The 18,802-nt window shown below is 58.5% G+C and overlaps 1 protein-coding gene across 1 annotated transcript; it reads left to right on the top strand.

Annotated features, from left to right (window-relative positions):
• Positions 1 to 922: 922 nt before the first annotated feature.
• On the top strand, positions 923 to 17,675 carry EPHB4 (EPH receptor B4). The gene is made up of 17 exons (XM_067705788.1): positions 923 to 1,413; positions 4,109 to 4,179; positions 4,397 to 4,684; positions 5,379 to 5,775; positions 6,765 to 6,920; positions 7,104 to 7,436; positions 8,013 to 8,137; positions 8,649 to 8,814; positions 10,312 to 10,414; positions 10,610 to 10,674; positions 10,782 to 10,895; positions 11,031 to 11,278; positions 13,872 to 14,087; positions 14,398 to 14,547; positions 14,976 to 15,169; positions 15,363 to 15,518; positions 16,612 to 17,675. The coding sequence occupies exons 1-17, from the start codon at positions 1,362 to 1,364 to the stop codon at positions 16,739 to 16,741; spliced, it is 2,964 nt and encodes a 987-aa protein (XP_067561889.1). The 5' UTR covers positions 923 to 1,361; the 3' UTR covers positions 16,742 to 17,675.
• The last annotated feature ends 1,127 nt before the right edge of the window (positions 17,676 to 18,802 follow it).

The following is an 18,802-nucleotide window of genomic DNA, read 5'->3' as shown; positions in this document are numbered from 1 at the left end:
TCACGAGATTTGGTAGGGGGTGGATGGCGACGAGAGGAAAGGCCCTCCCAGCCATGCCGAGGGCCCCCAGGAGCCCGACAGGAAACAGCCTTAGGAAAGACAGACAGCAGCAGCCCCGGCCCGAGCCCCAGGGGTCAGGACTGAGGGTGTCGCGGAGCCCTCCTAATCGCGACGGAGAGACTGTGGACCATGATCTGGGAATCCGTCTGGGCCCCTCACTCTCTCGGACCCAACTACCTTTTACTTACCCTTGCTTCCTGGGTTTTCTACACTCCCCATCTCAACCCAGGTGCCCCTCTTCCTCTGCACATTTTTCAGCGCTGCGTTGCGCGCACAGTAGGTCCCCAATACTTAATGTTTGTTGAATGATTGTGTGAACGTTCGCTCCAGGCGTATCTAAGCTGAGACCTCTGCCTTGGGGCCCGCTGGGCCACCCTCCATCTTTAAAATTTTCCCCCAAACACGGTCCCCTGCGCCAACCAGGGGGTGGTGGGAATCCGAAGTCCGCGGGAAGATCGGATAGGGCTTCGAGCGTGCGGCCCTCCATGCTGCGGGGTGTGTTTCTCTGCTCCCTGGTGTCTGCCGGGCTCGGACCTGACCCGGGGGTCCCTGGGCTCTGGCCCCGACACGCGCGGTCCGGATCAGGGGCGCACGGCCACGGGGCAGGTCTGGGCGGTCCCCGGGCTCCGCACCCGCCGCCCCTCCCCCTTCTCCAAACTTTCTCCCAACTTCCCGACCTGCTCAGCTCGACGCCCCGCTCCGCTTCCCTCATGAATTATTCAGCAGCGCGCGCTCCAATCAGCACGCCCCGGCCCCCTCGCCTCGCCTGGGCTGGGGGGTAACTCCCCCCGCCCCCCGCGCGCCCGGCCCTCCCCGGCCAGGCGCCGCCCGGCCCAGCCCCAGCCTGCTCGGCCCCGCGCCGCAGTCCCCTCCCTCCCGCTCTCGTCCCCGCTCCGCTCCCACCCTCCCTGCCGACGCGGAGCGCACTCGGCCCGGCGGCGCGAGCAGCGCCACTCCAGGGAGGGGGGGAGAGCGCGAGCGGCCGGCCCACCCCCAGCCACCCGGGGCGGGACCCCGAGGCCCCGGAGGGACCCCGACTCCAGCCACGTCTTGCTCTGCTCGCGCCCGGCGCGGCCGCTGCCAGGACGCCCCCGCCCTCCTGTCTGCGCGCGCGGCTGGGACGCGGGGCCACACCTGGGCGCCGCCACCGGGTGCCCGGCGCGCCCGCATGGGCCCGCGCTGAGGGCCCCGACCGAGTTCAGCGCGGGGAGTCGACGTCCACCCGCTCGGGGGGGGTTTAGACCTGGGGGGGCTAGGGCCCCCCAAACTCGGATCGGATCCAACCAGAGTGAGGCGGCGCCATGGAGCTCCGGGCTCTGCTCTGCTGGGCTTCGCTTGTAGCCGCTTTAGAAGGTGAGTTTCCTTGGAGTCACCCCGCCATTTCTGGGGCCCCCCGAAGATGGGCCTCGGGGTGGAAGGGCCGACATCTGTCTCCCCCAAACCCGGCACCCCAACAGCGAACACTCCGGACCAATAGTGCTAGCCCGGGAGGGGGGCGGGGAGGAGGCGGCCCAGCGGGGAGTGGAGTTTTCTTTTGTTTGGGAAAGAGATGGAGGCGAGCTCTGTCCCGGGACATGCCCCGGTCCCGGCTCCCCACACTCTTACTCCGGACTCCAGACGCCCTTGGCAGCCTTTCCTTTTCTCTCCAATTTTCTACTCCCATCTTCAAAACTCTTTCCAAAGTTTCTGTCCTCTCCTCCCACCTCTGCCAAACAGGAGGAAACACTTCTGGAGGAACAAGAAGACAAGGCAGAACTTTGTGCTAGCCCATAAAACTACCCCACCCCCCCATTCCGGAGCATTCACACCTTGACCCTACAATTCCACACACCGCCGTGGGGATGGCCACCTTCTGCACTCACACTCCAAACCTCCAAATCTCTCCCAAAGCCACGGCCCCTGCGCCAGGGAGGCCCCTTCCCTGGTTTCCCCAAGCTGCACCCCAGCCCTTTAAATGCTGTCTAGACCCTGCCTCAGTCCCACCAGAGTCCTTTCCTCTAACCCTAGGCCGGCAGAAACTGACCTACACAGCCCTCGTGTCCCCTGAACTCAGCTTAACTGCTGTCTACTTGTCTCTCTTAAACTTCTAATTTTTCTGCATCCCCCCACCCCAGCCAAAATGTTACTTTATCCATGAGTCTCTGCCCTCCCCCCAACCCCTAGAGGGGGAGCCAAGAGCCCTGTAAACCCTCCTCCCATGGCCCTAATCTCCTTTCAATGAGCTGCCTCCTTCCCCTCCTTCACTGCCTGGAATCAAAGGGGTCTCTGGGGAGTGGGCCATGGGGGGCTACTGAGGAGAAGGAATCAAAGGCAGTTAGAAACCCCTCTCCCCCAGGCTGGGCAGTGCTGCTCTGGGCTGGGGATCAAAGGCTGGGTGTGGGGGAAGAGGAGAGACTTGCTGGGCTCGGGGAAAGATGGGAAAAGAACTGTGGGAGAGAAAGGGGAAAGTAAAGCAGGGAGAAAACCCGTCGGGATGATGTGTGGTGAGAGAGAAAGAAAGATGCAAAGAGGAACAGGGAGTAACTTCTAATTTCTATTACCTCAGTGCTTTCTGGGCCCGAGGCCCATGCTGAGTGCTTTATGTTTTCAGGGTTCCAACAACCCTGTGGGTGGGATGTATTGTTGCTCCCATTTTACAGATGAGGAGACTGAGACGAGAGTTCAGTCTTTTATCCAAGGCTCTGTGCCCCAGGGATGGTGAAAGGTGGGAGACAGAAAGCAGAGTGACAGTCAGAAAGAGAAATGGAGGTGGACGGAGAGCGGGAGAGAGAGGTGGGAGGCAAAAGAAGTGACAGATCAAAGAGAGAGGGTGAGAGAAAGTGAGCCGCTCAGAGCGCCCGGGACAGCCTGAAACAGAGACAGTGTATAAATTGGAGACAGGAAAACACTATCCAGTCTGGAACAATGGAGGGTGGAGACGGCAGCCTCTATCCGCCCCCTTCCCAGAACCCGGGCATCCTGTCCCCAGCGTGCTGGGCTGTCTCCCGCCATCCATGGGGGCCCAGGCCTCACCCCCAGCTGCCTGGCCAGGGTCCCGCCTGACCCCTTGCCCTCCGTGGACATCACCTGGTCCCTGGGAGGAGGCTGCCCGCCCACCTGCCTTCCCTTCTCTCCTGCAGCTCCCACCAGGGAGGGGGGCCCTGGTCCCAGGTGTGCTGCTGGCTCCCCTGGGGGCCCCCTCTCGGCTCCTCCCAGGGCAGGCCTGCAGCACCCCACCCACAAATCTCCGAGGGGATTCCCCTGCCCTCCCTCCCCCTCCTCAGCCAGGGGCGGGGGGCGGGGGGGGGGCTGTGCAGTTTCTCCTAATCCCCACCTTCCGCCAGAGCCGCGCCCCTCTCCTCACCAGAGAGAGGCCAGAGCAGAGCCAGGTGTGCTCACCCCCCCCCCCGTACACACACCCCTAAAATCTCCTCCCCTTTTCCTTCCCGTAACCAAATCCAGATGTGAGGCCCCTGCACACAGGGGCCCAGGGCAGGAACCCGAGCGTCCCGGCCTCCAGCGCTTCCTCCTCCGAGGGCAGCTAGCTGGTGGGGAGGGAATGGGGGGTCAGGGCTGGGCCTCAGGAGGTCAGCACCACCTTCAAGGATCTGAAGGGCTGGGGTGCTCGGTCTGAAGGGGGTGGGGACGGAGGCAGCGCGTTCTTTGGGTTTGGGAACAGACTGCAGAGGCTGAGGCAGGCCCTGGTGGGAAGGGTGTCCCTGTATCCCACCTCGGGGTCAGGGTCAGGTCTGGGCTCTAGCTTAGCCCTTTCTGAGCTGTTTGCCTTTTTCCCCTTTCAGCATCTGTGTCCCCCCTTCTCCTCTGGGGCACAGCAGTTCACAGAGGCCTAGATCTGGGAGTCCCGAAGGTCAGCTCCGTGCCTGTCAGCTGTCAGGGGCGGGGCTGGCACTCAGAAAAGAGGCTGGGAATCTGGGCTTGCTGGGGGGGCAGAGGGCAGGGCTCGCTCCCCTCCTCGGCCTGTCTGTCTGTCTCAGCTCCCAGGGGTCTGGGCTTCCTGGTGTCTCTCCCAAGCGCTTACTGACTCTGTCTGTCTGTCTGTCTGTCTTAGAGACCCTACTGAACACAAAATTGGAAACTGCCGATCTGAAGTGGGTGACATTCCCTCAGGTGGAGGGACAGGTAAGAGCTGGGGCTTGGAGAGAAACCGAGGGAGGGGGTCCACCTGTGCTCCTGCTTCCCAGGCCCCCCCCCCACACACACAGCCGTCGCAGCAGCCGAAGCAGGTACCCTCTGAGCCCTTGCTCTCCAGGGGTCCCCCCGCCCCTCGTGGCTTTATGGCACTGACCTTCACCCACCCACTTAGCAGCCCCCAGGCTGAGCGCCCTTCTCCCCGCAGTGGGAGGAGCTGAGCGGCCTGGACGAGGAGCAGCACAGTGTTCGGACCTACGAGGTGTGTGACGTGCAGCGGGCCCCGGGCCTGGCCCACTGGCTGCGCACGGGCTGGGTGCCCCGCCGGGGCGCCGTGCACGTGTATGCCACGCTGCGCTTCACCATGCTGGAGTGCCTCTCCCTGCCGCGGGCCGGCCGCTCCTGCAAGGAGACCTTCACCGTCTTCTACTTTGAGAGCGACGCGGACACGGCCACGGCCCACACGCCAGCCTGGATGGAGAACCCTTACATCAAGGTACCCAGGTGCCCCAGGCCAAGGTGGGGTCTGGGGCCGGCCTGTGGTCTAGAGGTGCTGGGGGCGAGAAGCAAGAGGCCCAGGTCTGAGGAGGGGAGAGGGTGGCCTGCTGGGCGGGACAGCCGCTCTACTCCATGTGCTGGGGCCCCCTACACTTCCCCATTCTCTGAGTACACTTCGCCCCTTTCCAGCCCCCTGCCTTCGCACCAGCTGATGCCTCACCCTAGAATGCCTTCTCTCTGCCTCTCCCACCCAACTCCTCGCCTTGTAACTTCCGGCTCCGAGGTGCCCCCCGGGACGCCTTTGCTGATGTGCCCTGCCCTGGGGTCCCGCCTGCCGTAGCACTCATCACACTTTTAATTTATCATTAGCTCATCAGCGTTGCCTTCATTTCTGGTTCCTTGGCATGGAGTCCAGGGCCTGGCACAGAGTGGGTGTTGATAAGTGTCTGTAGGATGAGTGAATGCACAGAAAGGGGGTGCGGGACAGTGGCTGGATGCATCATAGGAGCTCGGCGGGTGTTAATGGACAATGTTGGGGCCTGCAGGAAAGCGTACGTTGGGAACGGTGGAGAGAAGGTTCTGGAACAGGAGGCAGGCAGGTCAGGGAGAGGGTGAGCTGGAAAGAAGACAGTCCAGCGGGGTCCTGGGGGAGTGGAGGACAGCGGCAGTGAGTCTCTTCCCCAACCTGGCAGGTGGACACAGTTGCTGCTGAGCACCTGACCCGGAAGCGCCCCGGGGCCGAGGCCACCGGGAAGGTGAACGTCAAGACGCTGCGTCTGGGCCCGCTCACCAAGGCCGGCTTCTATCTGGCCTTCCAGGACCAGGGCGCCTGCATGGCCCTGCTGTCCCTGCACCTCTTCTATAAGAAGTGCGCCCAGCTGACCGTGAACCTCACCTGCTTCCCGGAGACCGTGCCTCGTGAGCTGGTGGTGCCCGTGGCGGGGAGCTGCGTGGCCGATGCCGTGCCCGCCCCTGGCCCCAGCCCGAGCCTCTACTGCCGGGAGGATGGCCAGTGGGCTGAGCAGCCGGTCACGGGCTGCAGCTGTGCTCCAGGGTTTGAGGCCGCCGAGGGGAATACCAGGTGCCGAGGTGAGGGCCAGCACTTCCCCCACAAAGCTTGCCCGTGTCTGCAGGAGGCCTGGCTGGTACCCTGCTCTTGGATCCGCTTCTTAAATTTCCATTTTAAAAGTTCTTTATTCTCCTGGGCACTCAGTTACTGGAGGGTGTGTTTTCAGGGCCCCCAGCACAGTTCTGAGCTCTCCATCATTTCCACACTCATCCTTCTATCTATGTCCAATTCCTTTCTGGGCTGTGGGACTGTCCTCGGGGCTGGGGGACCTTATTGGACTCAGAGGACAAAGGCTTCACGGTCTGTAGTCTTTTTCGTTATGGTTTTGTCAAATTTACTGATATTGAATTCTCACGTAGCCTTTTCTCCAGAGCAGAGTTTCTTAACCTGGGTTTTGTAGGTAAAATGTAGGGGAATCTGTGAACTTTGGTGGAAGGGAAAATAAATGACCATTTCTTTGCACTCATCTTTACCTGAAATTGGCCACTCCTCTCACGGAGTGTCAGCCACAGCCCAGCGGTCGAGCAGGACCTGAGACTTGGGCCCCATTCAAATCCTGGGTGTTTTCACAGCCCATTAGAGATGACGCAAGACTGGCAAAATGTTGTTTTTCGCTCATGGTGACTTCAGTATTTCCTCGCCTGTCAGCCTTGCCGCTGTATCTTGTTGGTACAGAAACACACGTTGCTGTGTTGCAAAGTTTCTTCACGTTTCGATCACTGTTTTTAGTTATTTGGTTTGCTTGGTAATCTGTGTATTTTGTGGTGTGCATTTAAAATCATTCCTCGGAGCAGGGGTCTGGGTTTCACCCGGCTGCCGTGGAGCGGCCGGGGGTACACGTCCGGGTTCAGACCCCTGGTCTGGAGGGAGGTCTTCTCTTAGAGGTGCGGTTTCTGAGCTTCTCCCTCCCTGTTCTCCCTTTTGCACCTCGTGCGACTTTAGTAGCTGCCGAATGTCCTTTTTTTGGTCCCCCCCCCGCTGAATGTCTCTGATGGACGCTTTCTCGCAGCCTGTGCTCAGGGCACCTTCAAGCCCCTGTCTGGGGAGGGGTCCTGCCAGCCGTGCCCAGCCAACAGCCACTCCAACACCATTGGCTCGCCCGTCTGCCAGTGTCGCATCGGGTACTTCAGGGCCCGCACAGACCCCCGAGGTGCACCCTGTACCAGTAAGTGGCCAGTGACCCCTGGGGTGGACCCCCGACCCCAGTCCCATCCTCCCACACCTTCCTCCTCTTGACCCTGGTCTGGTGCCCGGCCAAGACAAGACGTCAGTGTGGCTGCCTGTCTGTCCCACTGCCCGTCCCCTGCCCGTCTGCTCAGCCTCTGCCTGACGTCCTGGTCTCCTGCAGCCCCTCCATCCGCCCCGAGAAGCGTGGTTCCCCGCCTGAACGGCTCTTCCCTGCGCCTGGAATGGAGTGCCCCCCTCGAGTCGGGAGGCCGAGAGGACCTCACCTATGCGCTCCGGTGCCGGGAGTGCCGCCCCGGCGGCTCCTGCACGCCCTGCGGGGGAGACCTGACCTTCGACCCCGGCCCCCGGGACCTGATGGAGCCCTGGGTGGCCATTCGTGGATTGCGTCCTGACTTCACCTATACCTTCGAGGTCACCGCCGTGAACGGGGTGTCCTCCTTAGCCAGCGGGCCAGTTCCATTTGAGGCTGTGAATGTCACCACTGACCGTGAGGGTGAGACTGGGGGCTGGGGGCAGGGGGCAGCCTGTGGTCGGATGGGAGAGGCGTTGGTGGGAAAGGCTCGCGAGGGATATGGACAGTCTAAAGGCCTGAGGGGGAAAAGGCAGCAGCTGGGGAGTGGGATCCCCAGGAAATATAGCGGGTCAAGGCCTTTGGGGCAAGAGGCAGAAAGAGAATTAAAAAGATGCAAAAGTGGGGCTTCCCTGGTGGCGCAGTGGTTGAGAGTCCGCCTGACGATGCAGGGGACGCGGGTTCGTGCCCCGGTCCAGGAGGATCCCGCATGCCACGGAGTTGCTGGGCCCGTGGGCCATGGCCGCTGGGCCTGCGCGTCTGGAGCCTGTGCTCCGCAACGGGAGAGGCCACAACAGTGAGAGGCCCGCGTACCGCAAAAAAAAAAAAAAAAAAGATGCAGAGGTGGACTGGAGAGTTCAGGACGGGGCAGAGAGAGCCACAAGGAATTCCGGAAACAGCTGGGGGACCGAGACAAGTGTGGCCAGTAGAGGAGGAGCTGGGAAAGATGAGAGACAGACCTGCCACGATCAAGGGCCCCAAGGCATCTGTCTCTTGCAGTGCCGCCCCCAGTGTCCGACATCAGGGTGACTCGGTCATCACCCAGCAGCTTGAGCCTGGCATGGGCTGTTCCCCGGGCACCCAGCGGGGCAGTGCTGGACTACGAGGTCAAGTATCACGAGAAGGTGAGACCAGGCCCCGCCCCAGGGGTGGGGGTGGGCAGTGGGACCCGCTCCAGGGACCAGGACGCCTGAATTGCAGCCCTCTGCCACGTACTAGCCAAGTGACCTTGTGTCAACCCCTTGGCCTCTCTGAGCTTAATATTCTCATTGTAAAATGCTTAGGATAGGACTTCCCTGGCAGTCCAGTGGTTAAGACTCTGTGCTTCCACTGCAGGGGGCATGGGTTCGATCCCTGGTCGGGGAACTAAGATCCCGCATGCCACGCGGCGAGGCCCCCCCCACCCCCCAAAAATGCTTAGGATAATGGAACCTATCCCACAGAAGCACTACAAGGATTAAATGATATAATTAATGCAAAACACAAGGCACAGTGCATCCATAAGTGAGCACAAAGGCCGCACCTGCCAGTCAGCAGGACAGAGATGCTAGGGATGCAGGCCCGGGGCGGGGGGAGGCAGAAAGAGCAGTGGAATCTGGGGGCCCTGGCTCACGGCCAGTCCCCTCTCCTGAACAGGGCGCAGAGGGCCCCAGCAGTGTGCGGTTCCTGAAGACATCAGAGAACCGGGCAGAGCTGCGGGGACTGAAGCGGGGAGCCAGCTACCTGGTCCAGGTGCGGGCGCGCTCCGAGGCTGGCTACGGGCCCTTCGGCCAGGAGCACCACAGCCAGACCCAGCTGGACGGTGAGCCCGGGGAGCCGGATGCAGGTGGGGTTGGCTGACCTGACCAGGCGGGAGGCCTTGGCTCTGCCCTCAGGACCCCCAAAGCCACAGCCCCACGCTTCTCTTTCTCTCAACCACGAGGCATTTTGGCCTGGGGATAAGATGTAGAAACCAAAAGCAACAGCTGGGTGTGAAGGCCAGCTCAGCGGCTCTCCAGCTATGTGACCTTTAGCAAAAAGTTGACCCCTGAGCCCCAGCTCTCTCATCCAAAAAAATGGAAATATGAGGCCTCTCTCACAGGGCTCCCAGGATTAACTGAGGGGACACTATGATAGATTTTGTATGCTGGCTCAGTGGTTTTCTAAACTTTTGAACTTTTTTAACCATTTTATTGAGATATGACTCATACACCATGATTCACCCATTTAAAATGTATAATTCATGGGCTCCCCTGGTGGCGCAGTGGTTGAGAATCTGCCTGCCAATGCAGGGGACACGGGTTCGAGTCCTGGTCTGGGATGATCCCACATGCTGCAGAGCAACTAGGCCCGTGAGCCACAACTACTGAGCCTGCGCGTCTGGAGCCTGTGCTCCGCAACAAGAGAGGCTGGGATAGTGAGAGGCCCGCGCACCGCAAGAAAGAGTGGCCCCCGCTTGCCACAAATAGAGAAAGCCCTCGCACAGAAACAAAGACCCAACACAGCCAAAAATATAAATAAATAAATAAAATTTAAAATAAAATGTATAATTCATTGACTTATAATATATTCACAGAGTTGTGCAACCATCACCGCAATTAATTTTAGATCATTTCAGCACCTCAAAAAAGAGATGCTTATAACTCTTCCATTACCTCCCAGCCCCTGGCAAACACTAGTCTACTTTTTTTTTTTTTTGGCGGTACGTGGGCCTTTCACTGTTGTGGCCTCTCCCGTTGCGGGACACAGGCTCCGGACGTGCAGGCTCAGCGGCCATGGCTCACGGGCCCAGCCGCTCCGCGGCATGTGGGATCTTCCCGGACCGGGGCACGAACCCACGTCCCCTGCATCGGCAGGCGGCCTCTCAACCACTGCGCCACAGGGAAGCCTAGTCTACTTTTTGTGTCTGTAGTTTGCCTGTTCTGGACCTTTCATACAAATGCAGGCACACGATACGGTCTTTTGGGACTGGCTTCTTTTACATGGCATGATGTTTTCAAGGTTCATCCGTGTTGTAGAACGTGTCAGGACTTCATTCCGTCTCGTGGCTGAAAAATACTCCATTGAATGGCTGCGGCACATTTTATTTATCCATTCATCCGTTGATGGACATTTGGGTTGTTTCCACTTTTTGGCTACGAACCTTTTCATTTTTAGCCTTTGGAACCTTCTGTTCAAGTGGAACCTTTTGTGGTTTCCAGTATTTATAACAGAACAAAATCAAACCCACCAAGGCTGGGAAACTTCTTTGCTTGCCCTGAGGGACTTGAGGGGAGCCCACGGGCCCGCCGGGTCCCCCTGATCACCAGTTCTTCTCCAGAGAACGAGAGCTGGCGGGAGCAGCTGGCCCTGATTGCTGGCACGGCGGTCGTGGGCGCGGTGCTGGTCCTCGTGGTCGTCGTCATCGCTGTCCTTTGCCTCAGGTGAGGGCTCTGGGCACCTGGGGGCCCCTGCGAAGCCCTGTGTAGCTGGCCACCTGCCCTCCTGCTCCAAGGCAAACCTCCCCCGATGTCCCGGGAGCCTGTTTTCACCTGGAACCTTCTCTGATTCCCATCCTTCCCCTCTGGAAACATTGAGATGCGTGACTCAGTTTACCTCTTCTTTCCCATCGGCTACAGGAAGCAGAGCAACGGGAGAGAAGCTGAATACTCAGACAAACACGGACAGTATCTCATTGGGCACGGTGGGTAGGCCCATCCTGGAGGAGACAGGGCTGGGGTGCAAGCTGTGAGCCAGGGACCAGGGCATCTGAATGCAGTGGTGGCTGACAAGCCCCGCGTGATTCCTCAGGTACTAAGGTCTACATTGACCCCTTCACTTACGAAGACCCTAATGAGGCTGTGAGGGAATTTGCCAAAGAGATCGATGTCTCCTATGTCAAGATTGAAGAGGTGATTGGCGCAGGTGAGAGGAAGATGCCTGGGTGCCCGGGTCGGGGGGAGGGGTGGGGAGAGGGACTGCAGGGCCGGACCTGGGGTTGGGGCCGGGGGGGGGGGTGGGACGGGTCAGGAGAGCTGACCCTCGGCCTCCTTCCTGAAGGCGAGTTTGGGGAGGTGTGCCGGGGGCGGCTGAAGGCCCCAGGGAAAAAGGAGAGCTGTGTGGCCATCAAGACCCTGAAGGGCGGCTACACGGAGCGGCAGCGGCGGGAGTTCCTGAGCGAGGCCTCCATCATGGGCCAGTTCGAGCACCCCAACATCATCCGCCTGGAGGGCGTGGTCACCAACAGCGTGCCCGTCATGATTCTCACCGAGTTCATGGAGAACGGCGCCCTGGACTCCTTCCTGAGGGTGAGACCCCCTGCTCCCAGCTTTCCGCGTCCACCCTGTGCTCCCGTAGTGCAAGCAAGGAGCTCAGAACCCAGGACAGACAGTGGGTCCTGCGTCACTGCGCCTCTGCCCTTCATTCTCCACCAGGGAAGGTGGAGTCCTGGGATTGGTCTCCCTGTGGAGCTGGCTGACCCTGGGACATGGAGGGGTTGTCATCTGTCCTCGTGACAAATATTTACTGAGCGCCTCGTTGTGTAGCAGCCACTGTACTGGGCCTCGGGGGATAGAGCCGTGACCATCTCTGCTCTTGGAGAGCTGGTGGCGTAATGGGGGAGACTGAAGATTAACAAGTACAAACAAGGTTTTACAAAAAGTAAACATGATTTCAGATGTGAAAAAAATTAAACAGGATCATAGAAATGAGAGAGAAGAGCTCATTTTTGCTACCTTAACAAAACTGCATGAATTTTATTATTTTTTAAACTTTCCTATGCATCTTCTGTAAAAAACCAAAACTTTCTTTTTTTTGGCCGCTTCACGCGGCGTGCGGAATTTCCCTGACCCGGGATTGAAGCCGCTCCCCCTGCAGTGGAAGTGCGGCGTCTTAACCACTGGACCACCAGGGAAGTCCCCAAAACGTTTTTCTACATAACAAAGTAACATTGCGTTTAACAGAATTACAACAATTCCTTGGTATCACCTAATGCCAACTTGATACTCATATTTCTCTAGTTGTCCCCCGAATGTCCCAGCATCCAGTTCAGGATCAATCACTGCACCTGTGGTTTTGTTTTGAGCCTTTTCTACATCCAGGACAGTCCCTTGCTGGGGTTCTGATACACTGAAGGGCTGGGCCACTTGTCCACTTGAATGTCTTATCTTCGGGATTTATCGGATTCTTCCCTGTGGGGTCATCTAGCTTGTTTCTCTGTGTTTCCTGTAAGGGAAGCAATGTCTATTAATGTTGTGCTAAGTTCAAAATTAAACGTCTGTGGCCAGCCTACATCAGGGGGAGCCGTGTACTTCCCGTGGCACCGCATCAGGAGACACAGGCTACCCGGCTGCCAACACGAGGGATGCTGAGGCCTGGAGCACTGCCAGGATGGCCTGACCCTCCCTTGTGGATACGGGAGTCTGTTCCATTGTCCGGTTGCAGGAAAGGGAAGGGGGTCTATCTTAGAAGAGATGACGTTTGGGTAGATGAGAAAGCCGGCCATGAGAAGATGGGGGGAAGCGTGTCGGGGGCAGAGAGTAGCAACCCAGGGTGGGCGGGATCCCAGCCTGTTTGAGAAGCAGAGAGGCCGGTGAAGCTGAACCAGGTCAGCAGAGGAGTGATAGTGGATCACGTTGCGGTTGGCGGCTGGGCCTCGTGACCTTAGAAGTTTGGATGCGATTAGAAGTCTGAGGGGAAGCTTTTCAGCAGGAGAGGGAGGTGATTTAAGGAGATCCCTCTGACGGATGCTGGGGGATAGGAGCCGATGAGAACACTGGCATCATTCAGGCCACGGGGGCTGCAGTGAATGCGCACAAGTGGTTGGTTTGGGGTGCGTTGTGGAGGCACGGTCAGCAGAACTTGCTGATGGACTGTAAGCCGTGGGAGTGGGAGACTCCGAGGTCTCTACCCTGAGCGTCTGGAAGTGAGTCCACCAGCTGAGATGTGAGGCGTGGGGTGGGTGCAGGCTTGGAGGATGGATTCAGAGTTCGGTTTCTGAACTCTGTGTTGCTGGCCCTGGAGGGCTGCCGAGGGTCCCCTGCGTGCTAGCTGGACCCAGAAGGTGGGCTGAGTTAACTGTCCATGACTGGTCGGCTTACCTGGTGAGAGGCAACTCTATAGAGCTCAAGGTCGGGCTTTAGACCTTGGGTTTGGTGCTGTGGTCACTGATCACACCCGATTCCTCACTGTTCTCTTGCATCCTGCATACAGTTGGTCCAAGAGGGCCGAGCGAGACTGTGGCAGGTTCAGCACCGACGCACGCATCTCCACCTGTCGAAGGGCGGCTTCAGAGCACGCTCGTAACTGTCAGCGCTCTGTTGCTGTCAAATAAAGAGAACATAGATCAAAGGCATTTGTTGAGTATTTCCTGGATGTAAAGCACTGGATGTAAAGGTTAAGTGGAAGAAAATCTTAAAATGTCTCCTTATAATCTAATTACGAGAGACTGAAAGCAAATATTTGAAAGTGGGACAACTGTAAGCATTGTGTCACGATACCATAGTAAGAGCTGAGAGAACTCAGGGTAAAAGAAAGGAGGGAGGGACTTCCCTGGCGGTCCAGTGGTTAAGACTCCGCATTCCCAATGCAGGGAGCCCAGGTTCGATACCTGGTCGGGGAACTAAGATCCCGCATGCACGACCAAAAAATAAAATAAAATAAACCGTCTATAGATTTCAAATAATAAAATTTAAAAATAGAAAATAAATAAAAATAAAGACATTTTTTTTTTTTTTTTTTTTTTAAAGAAAGGGGGTGGTTTACCTGGGATGTCAGCAGGCCAGTCCTACAGGTGGGTCTGTGAGTTGGGTCTGGGAGGGACAAATACTGTTTAGAACATGGAAGGAAGGGGGAGCGGTGGGTGAGCTGTCCGAACCACGCCCCCGCCATGTCCATCTCCAGCTGAACGACGGCCAGTTCACCGTCATCCAGCTCGTGGGCATGTTACGGGGCATCGCTTCGGGCATGCGGTACCTTGCTGAGATGAGCTACGTCCACCGAGACCTGGCTGCCCGCAACATCTTGGTCAACAGCAACCTCGTCTGCAAGGTTTCAGACTTTGGCCTCTCCCGATTCCTGGAGGAGAACTCTTCTGATCCCACCTACACGAGCTCTCTGGTGAGGCTGGGGCGCAGGCATATGAACTAGGTTCTTAGGGCCAGGTGAGCAGGGCAGGTTGGAAAGTTGGGAGGCTGAGGGCTTGACAGCTCTGGTCCAAGACAGGTTGTAAGAGTAGACTTTGTGGGGGCAGGGGGGGCAGCTTAAGGAACCTGGCTACCGGGTGTCTAGGAAAAGAACAGAGTCGGGGAGCTGGGTGTTTGGGTCCCAGAAAGAAAGGAGGCCTGAGCTGGGGGAAACGCAAAGGTGGGGGGCAGAATGCCTGAGTCCTGTGAGTCCCCCAGCTCACCTTTTCCTCCCCCATCTTTAGGGAGGAAAGATTCCCATCCGATGGACAGCCCCTGAGGCCATTGCATTCCGGAAGTTCACATCTGCCAGTGATGCCTGGAGCTATGGGATTGTGATGTGGGAGGTCATGTCATTTGGGGAACGGCCATACTGGGATATGAGCAATCAGGATGTAAGTGTCCTACCAAGCTTTCCTGGACGTCCTCTCTCTTGGGATATGGGGCGGTGGGGGGTGGGGGGTGGGGGGGGTTGGTTCTCAGAGAGCTCATCACTGCTTGGTCCTTGAGGTGGTGAGGGTGGCGCTGTGAGGAGCTGATCTCTGTATCCAAGGGCTCAATACAGCCTATCTGGTCACAGAAGGACACAGCGATGGAGGGCAGCCTTGGGAAGTTACATGTCTGGATCATAGCTCACGCGCTTCTGGGACGCTGAGCCGCAGCCAGTGGCCTCGGCCCTGGCCGGGAGCACCCCCCAGAACTGCCCTTCTGGGGGTGCTGTAGCAGCCATCCCAGCATCTGTTAAGTCGCCGTTTCCCTGGGGTCCTTTGGCAGCCTTGTTTTCCCTGACGTCCTCACCCAGTGCTTCTACCTGTCATTCCAGGTGATCAATGCCATTGAACAGGACTACCGGTTGCCCCCGCCCCCAGACTGCCCCACCTCCCTGCATCAGCTTATGCTGGACTGTTGGCAGAAAGACCGGAACGCGCGGCCCCGCTTCCCCCAGGTGGTCAGTGCCCTCGACAAGATGATCCGGAACCCTGCCAGCCTCAAAATCGTGGCCCGCGAGAATGGCGGGTGAGGACCCCAGAGGATGGGCCCTCTTTCCTGCACTCTGCCATCCCCTGAGAACCTCGCTTCCCCCTGAGAAGTATCCGTCCCGTTGGTGGTATGTGGGATGGTCCCTGTCCACCTCTCCAGGGCTGGGCTCTACGTCGCCACCCTGACACGGGCTGGTTCTCAGTGTGTCCTCCCCATCCTTGCCTCCCAGGGCCTCGCACCCCCTCCTGGATCAGCGGCAGCCTCACTACTCAGCTTTTGGCTCTGTGGGCGAGTGGCTTCGAGCCATCAAGATGGGAAGATACGAAGAAAGTTTTGCAGCCGCTGGGTTTGGCTCCTTCGAGCTGGTCAGCCAGATCTCCACTGAGTAAGTCGTGGCAGGAGATGGAGGTGGGGGAGTGGTGAGGGCCAAGCAGCCAGGAGGGGTGGTGCCTGGGGACCAGAATCAGGTCCATAGTTTCAGCAGGGGCCTTTGGGGTCAACTCCTGGTGCCAACTCTGTTTTCTAAAGCCCCTCCCCTGCCAAAGCAGTAACAGCTGCAGGGGCTGAGAGCCCCAGGATTCTTCCCGGTCAGCTGTGCGCGCCTCACCCCCTTGCACCATCTCAGCCCGGGGCCATCTCGCTCCCACCTCGCAATCTGTATGTATCTTCGTGCATCTGTCTGCATTCCAGACCCTGCTCTCACATTAACGACGTGTCAACTCTGGATGCTTTCCCACCCATAAAAGGAGAAGGTTGGACTAGGTTTTGGAGAGCCTTTCCAGCTTTAATGTTAAATGGTTTTATGATTCCAACGCCTCCCCAATACTGGTTTTCCCTAGCTGGCCTCTCCCTGGTCCTCCTTTCTGCCTTTCCATTTCTCTCCCAACGACTCTTCTTGCCCCAGGTTTGAATCACAGAAATAGAAGGAATATAAACCCAGACACAGAGGGTCCAGGAGGCCCTCCCTCTCCCTGGAAGGCAGGTCCTGGGCCAGTCTGCCCCACCAGGTCTGGGCATCTCCTCCCTGACTTGCTCTAGCCTCACCTTGACACGGGTTCCCTGACACGAGCTCTTGCCCTCCATTTCTCACCTCTTCTTTTTTCCTTATCCCCGTCTCCCCGCATCAGGATGGGGCTGGGAGCAGTTTGTTTTTGTCCTCTCCCGCCCCTTCCTCTCCACCCACCCAGCTCTTTCTTTCCTTCTCCTCTCTCTCTCTCTCTCTCTCTCTCTCTCTCTCTCAGCCCGCCCCACCTCCTGCATCTCGACCCCCGCGGGTACCTAGCCCCGCTCCTTACTGCGGCTGCGCAGAACTGTGGAGGCTCCTAAATCCTCCGGAAACTGACTGGCAACTATTGACGTCAGCCCCCTTCCCCGCCGGCCATTCTGATTGGCGAACAGTCCCGAGGCGAGCATGGGGTTTTGGTAGGAGAGCCGCCCGGGAGCCCAGTGGCCTCACCTAGCTGTTCATTCTTCCCCAGGGACCTGCTCCGAATCGGAGTCACTCTGGCAGGGCATCAGAAAAAAATCCTGGCCAGTGTCCAGCACATGAAGTCCCAGGCCAAGCCTGGAGCCTCAGGAGGGTCGGGGGCACCAGCGCCCCAGTACTGACCTGCGCCTCCTCGCCTGGCCCCCCAGCTCTGGAGCGGCAGGGACTCCCACGCTGGGGACACCGCTCCCCTTATTCCCGGGGCAGAATCGGGTGGGGACCCAAGAGGCTCCCATCCCCGGGCCCCACTGGATTGCACTTTGAACCCATGGGGGCGGGGAGCTGGTAATTTGGAGAGAAGGGATTTGGGGATTCGGCCGTACGGGAGTGTAGAAATCAGACCCTCCCCAAGCGGGGAACCCCAAACTGAGGGTGTGGGAGCCCTTCCCTCGGGATTGGGTCTGACCAGAGGAAAAGAAGTGCCCAGAATCTGCCAACATCCCGGGGGGGGGGGGGGGGTTGGGCACAATCCCCACGGCCTCCCTCCGATCCCCAATTAGAGCCCCCAGGTGCCCCTCCTCACCTTGAAGGGCAGCGACCCTGCAGACCAAAGAAAAGGGGGGACTAGCCTGCGAGTCGTGAGGCAGGAAGGGGCGGCCTGGCCCAGTGACAAAATCATTGGACTTGGATGTCCCAACCTTGCTGCTGTCTCCACCGAATTCGGTTTTCCCTTGTAAATGCCCCTCCCCCATCTGCTGCCTTCATATTGAAGGTTTTTGAGTTTTAGTTTTTGTTTTCGGTCTTATTTTTCCTTCCCTTTTTTTTTTTTTTTTTTTATACCGTCCTTGTAACTTTTTGTGTTAGAGGGGACCTGTTTATCGCCTCCTTTGCCCAAGTTGAAACAGGGACCCATCGTTGTGTGTTTCCAGAACAGTGCCTTGGTCACGCCGCAACCCCAGACATTTCCCTGCCCCCCCAAGTACCCCTAAGCTGTGTCCATGAGGGGGTGTGGGGGGCAGTGGTGTTAGAAACAAGAGACAGACACTGGTGCTTGGAGGGGTTCTTAAATTATATTTAAAACAATTGTTTTGTATAAATAAAAGAAAATGGAAAGCGTCCTGGCTCTGGGGATGATTGGGAGTGGGGTGGGTGGAGGGTGGGGACTGGTGTGAAGGAGCTTTTGAGCCAGGCTGAGAGGGGTCGGAGGTCTGGAGACGGGGCTGGGCGCTTGGTTCCCAGCCCCACGGTGTGTTTGAGGTGGTAGGGTGGGGGCAGTGGAAGATGAGTCATCGGCAGCTGCTTCTAACGGCTCCAGAGGGCTCTGCCAATAGCCTGGGGCACCTCCGGGATGGGGTTGCCCTCCCTCCCCTGCCCTGGTTCCCTAGCCCTGGCAGGGGGCTTTGTGAGGCAGGGGAGGCCTTGAGCTCGGAGCCCGGCCCTACAGCCCCCTGAAGGGGGGAGGGGGGAATCTGGGGTGGAGGTCCAGTCACATGAAAGAGACAGATGTGGGCCAGATGTTGACAGCTGGGGTTGGTTTAGAGGCAATGTGGGGGGAGTGTCTGCATCGGCTGTGGAGGAGGGGCAGAGGCTGGAGTGGAGGACGTGGACCCCCCACAAGTACACACACACACACACACACACACACACACACACACACACGTGTGTATAGATGCTGCGCTAGGTTGGGAGGACAATTCCCCCTTTCAAGATGCTGCCCAGGCAGGTTCTCCCAGCCTCTTGGGAAGGGAGGGGAAACCACCTGAGTGTCTTCCCCTAACTTCTCCCTCCCAAACAGGAAGATGAGATGAGGGTGGGGGTCAATCCCCCGAAGTCTCTCAGCATCTTTGGTTTCCCAGCCTGCCCGCCCCAGGAGACAACTGCAGGGGCAGCCCTGGACCGGGTCAGGTTTGTCAAGCTGGTGCAGCCCTGCCATTTCTGCATCTCAGCTGACCCCTGTTGTCGTGTTGGGGTCAGTACAGGACCCCAAATCACAGTCTCTGCCTCTCCCAGCCCAGGAAGCCTCCAGCAGTGATCCTGTCCCCAATTTCCTGCCTCTACAACTGCCTTCGGGATTCCTCCCTCGATGACACGGCCCAGGTGTTGTACCCTAAAAGCGGGTGGATGGGAGTCCGTCCTGCCGATGACAGCGGGGGTCTGGGTCCCCCTACTTCCAGAAAGAGGAAGTCTATCTCGAGGATGCTGGTCCAGGCCACCTCCTTCGCTGCCAACCAGACATCCAGGCT

Source organism: Pseudorca crassidens, chromosome 15 (assembly GCF_039906515.1).
Source record: "Pseudorca crassidens isolate mPseCra1 chromosome 15, mPseCra1.hap1, whole genome shotgun sequence".
NCBI classification, from domain to species: Eukaryota; Metazoa; Chordata; class Mammalia; order Artiodactyla; family Delphinidae; genus Pseudorca; species Pseudorca crassidens.
The sequence above is the reverse complement of the archived record's forward strand: the minus strand, read 5'-3'. Positions and strand labels throughout refer to the sequence as shown.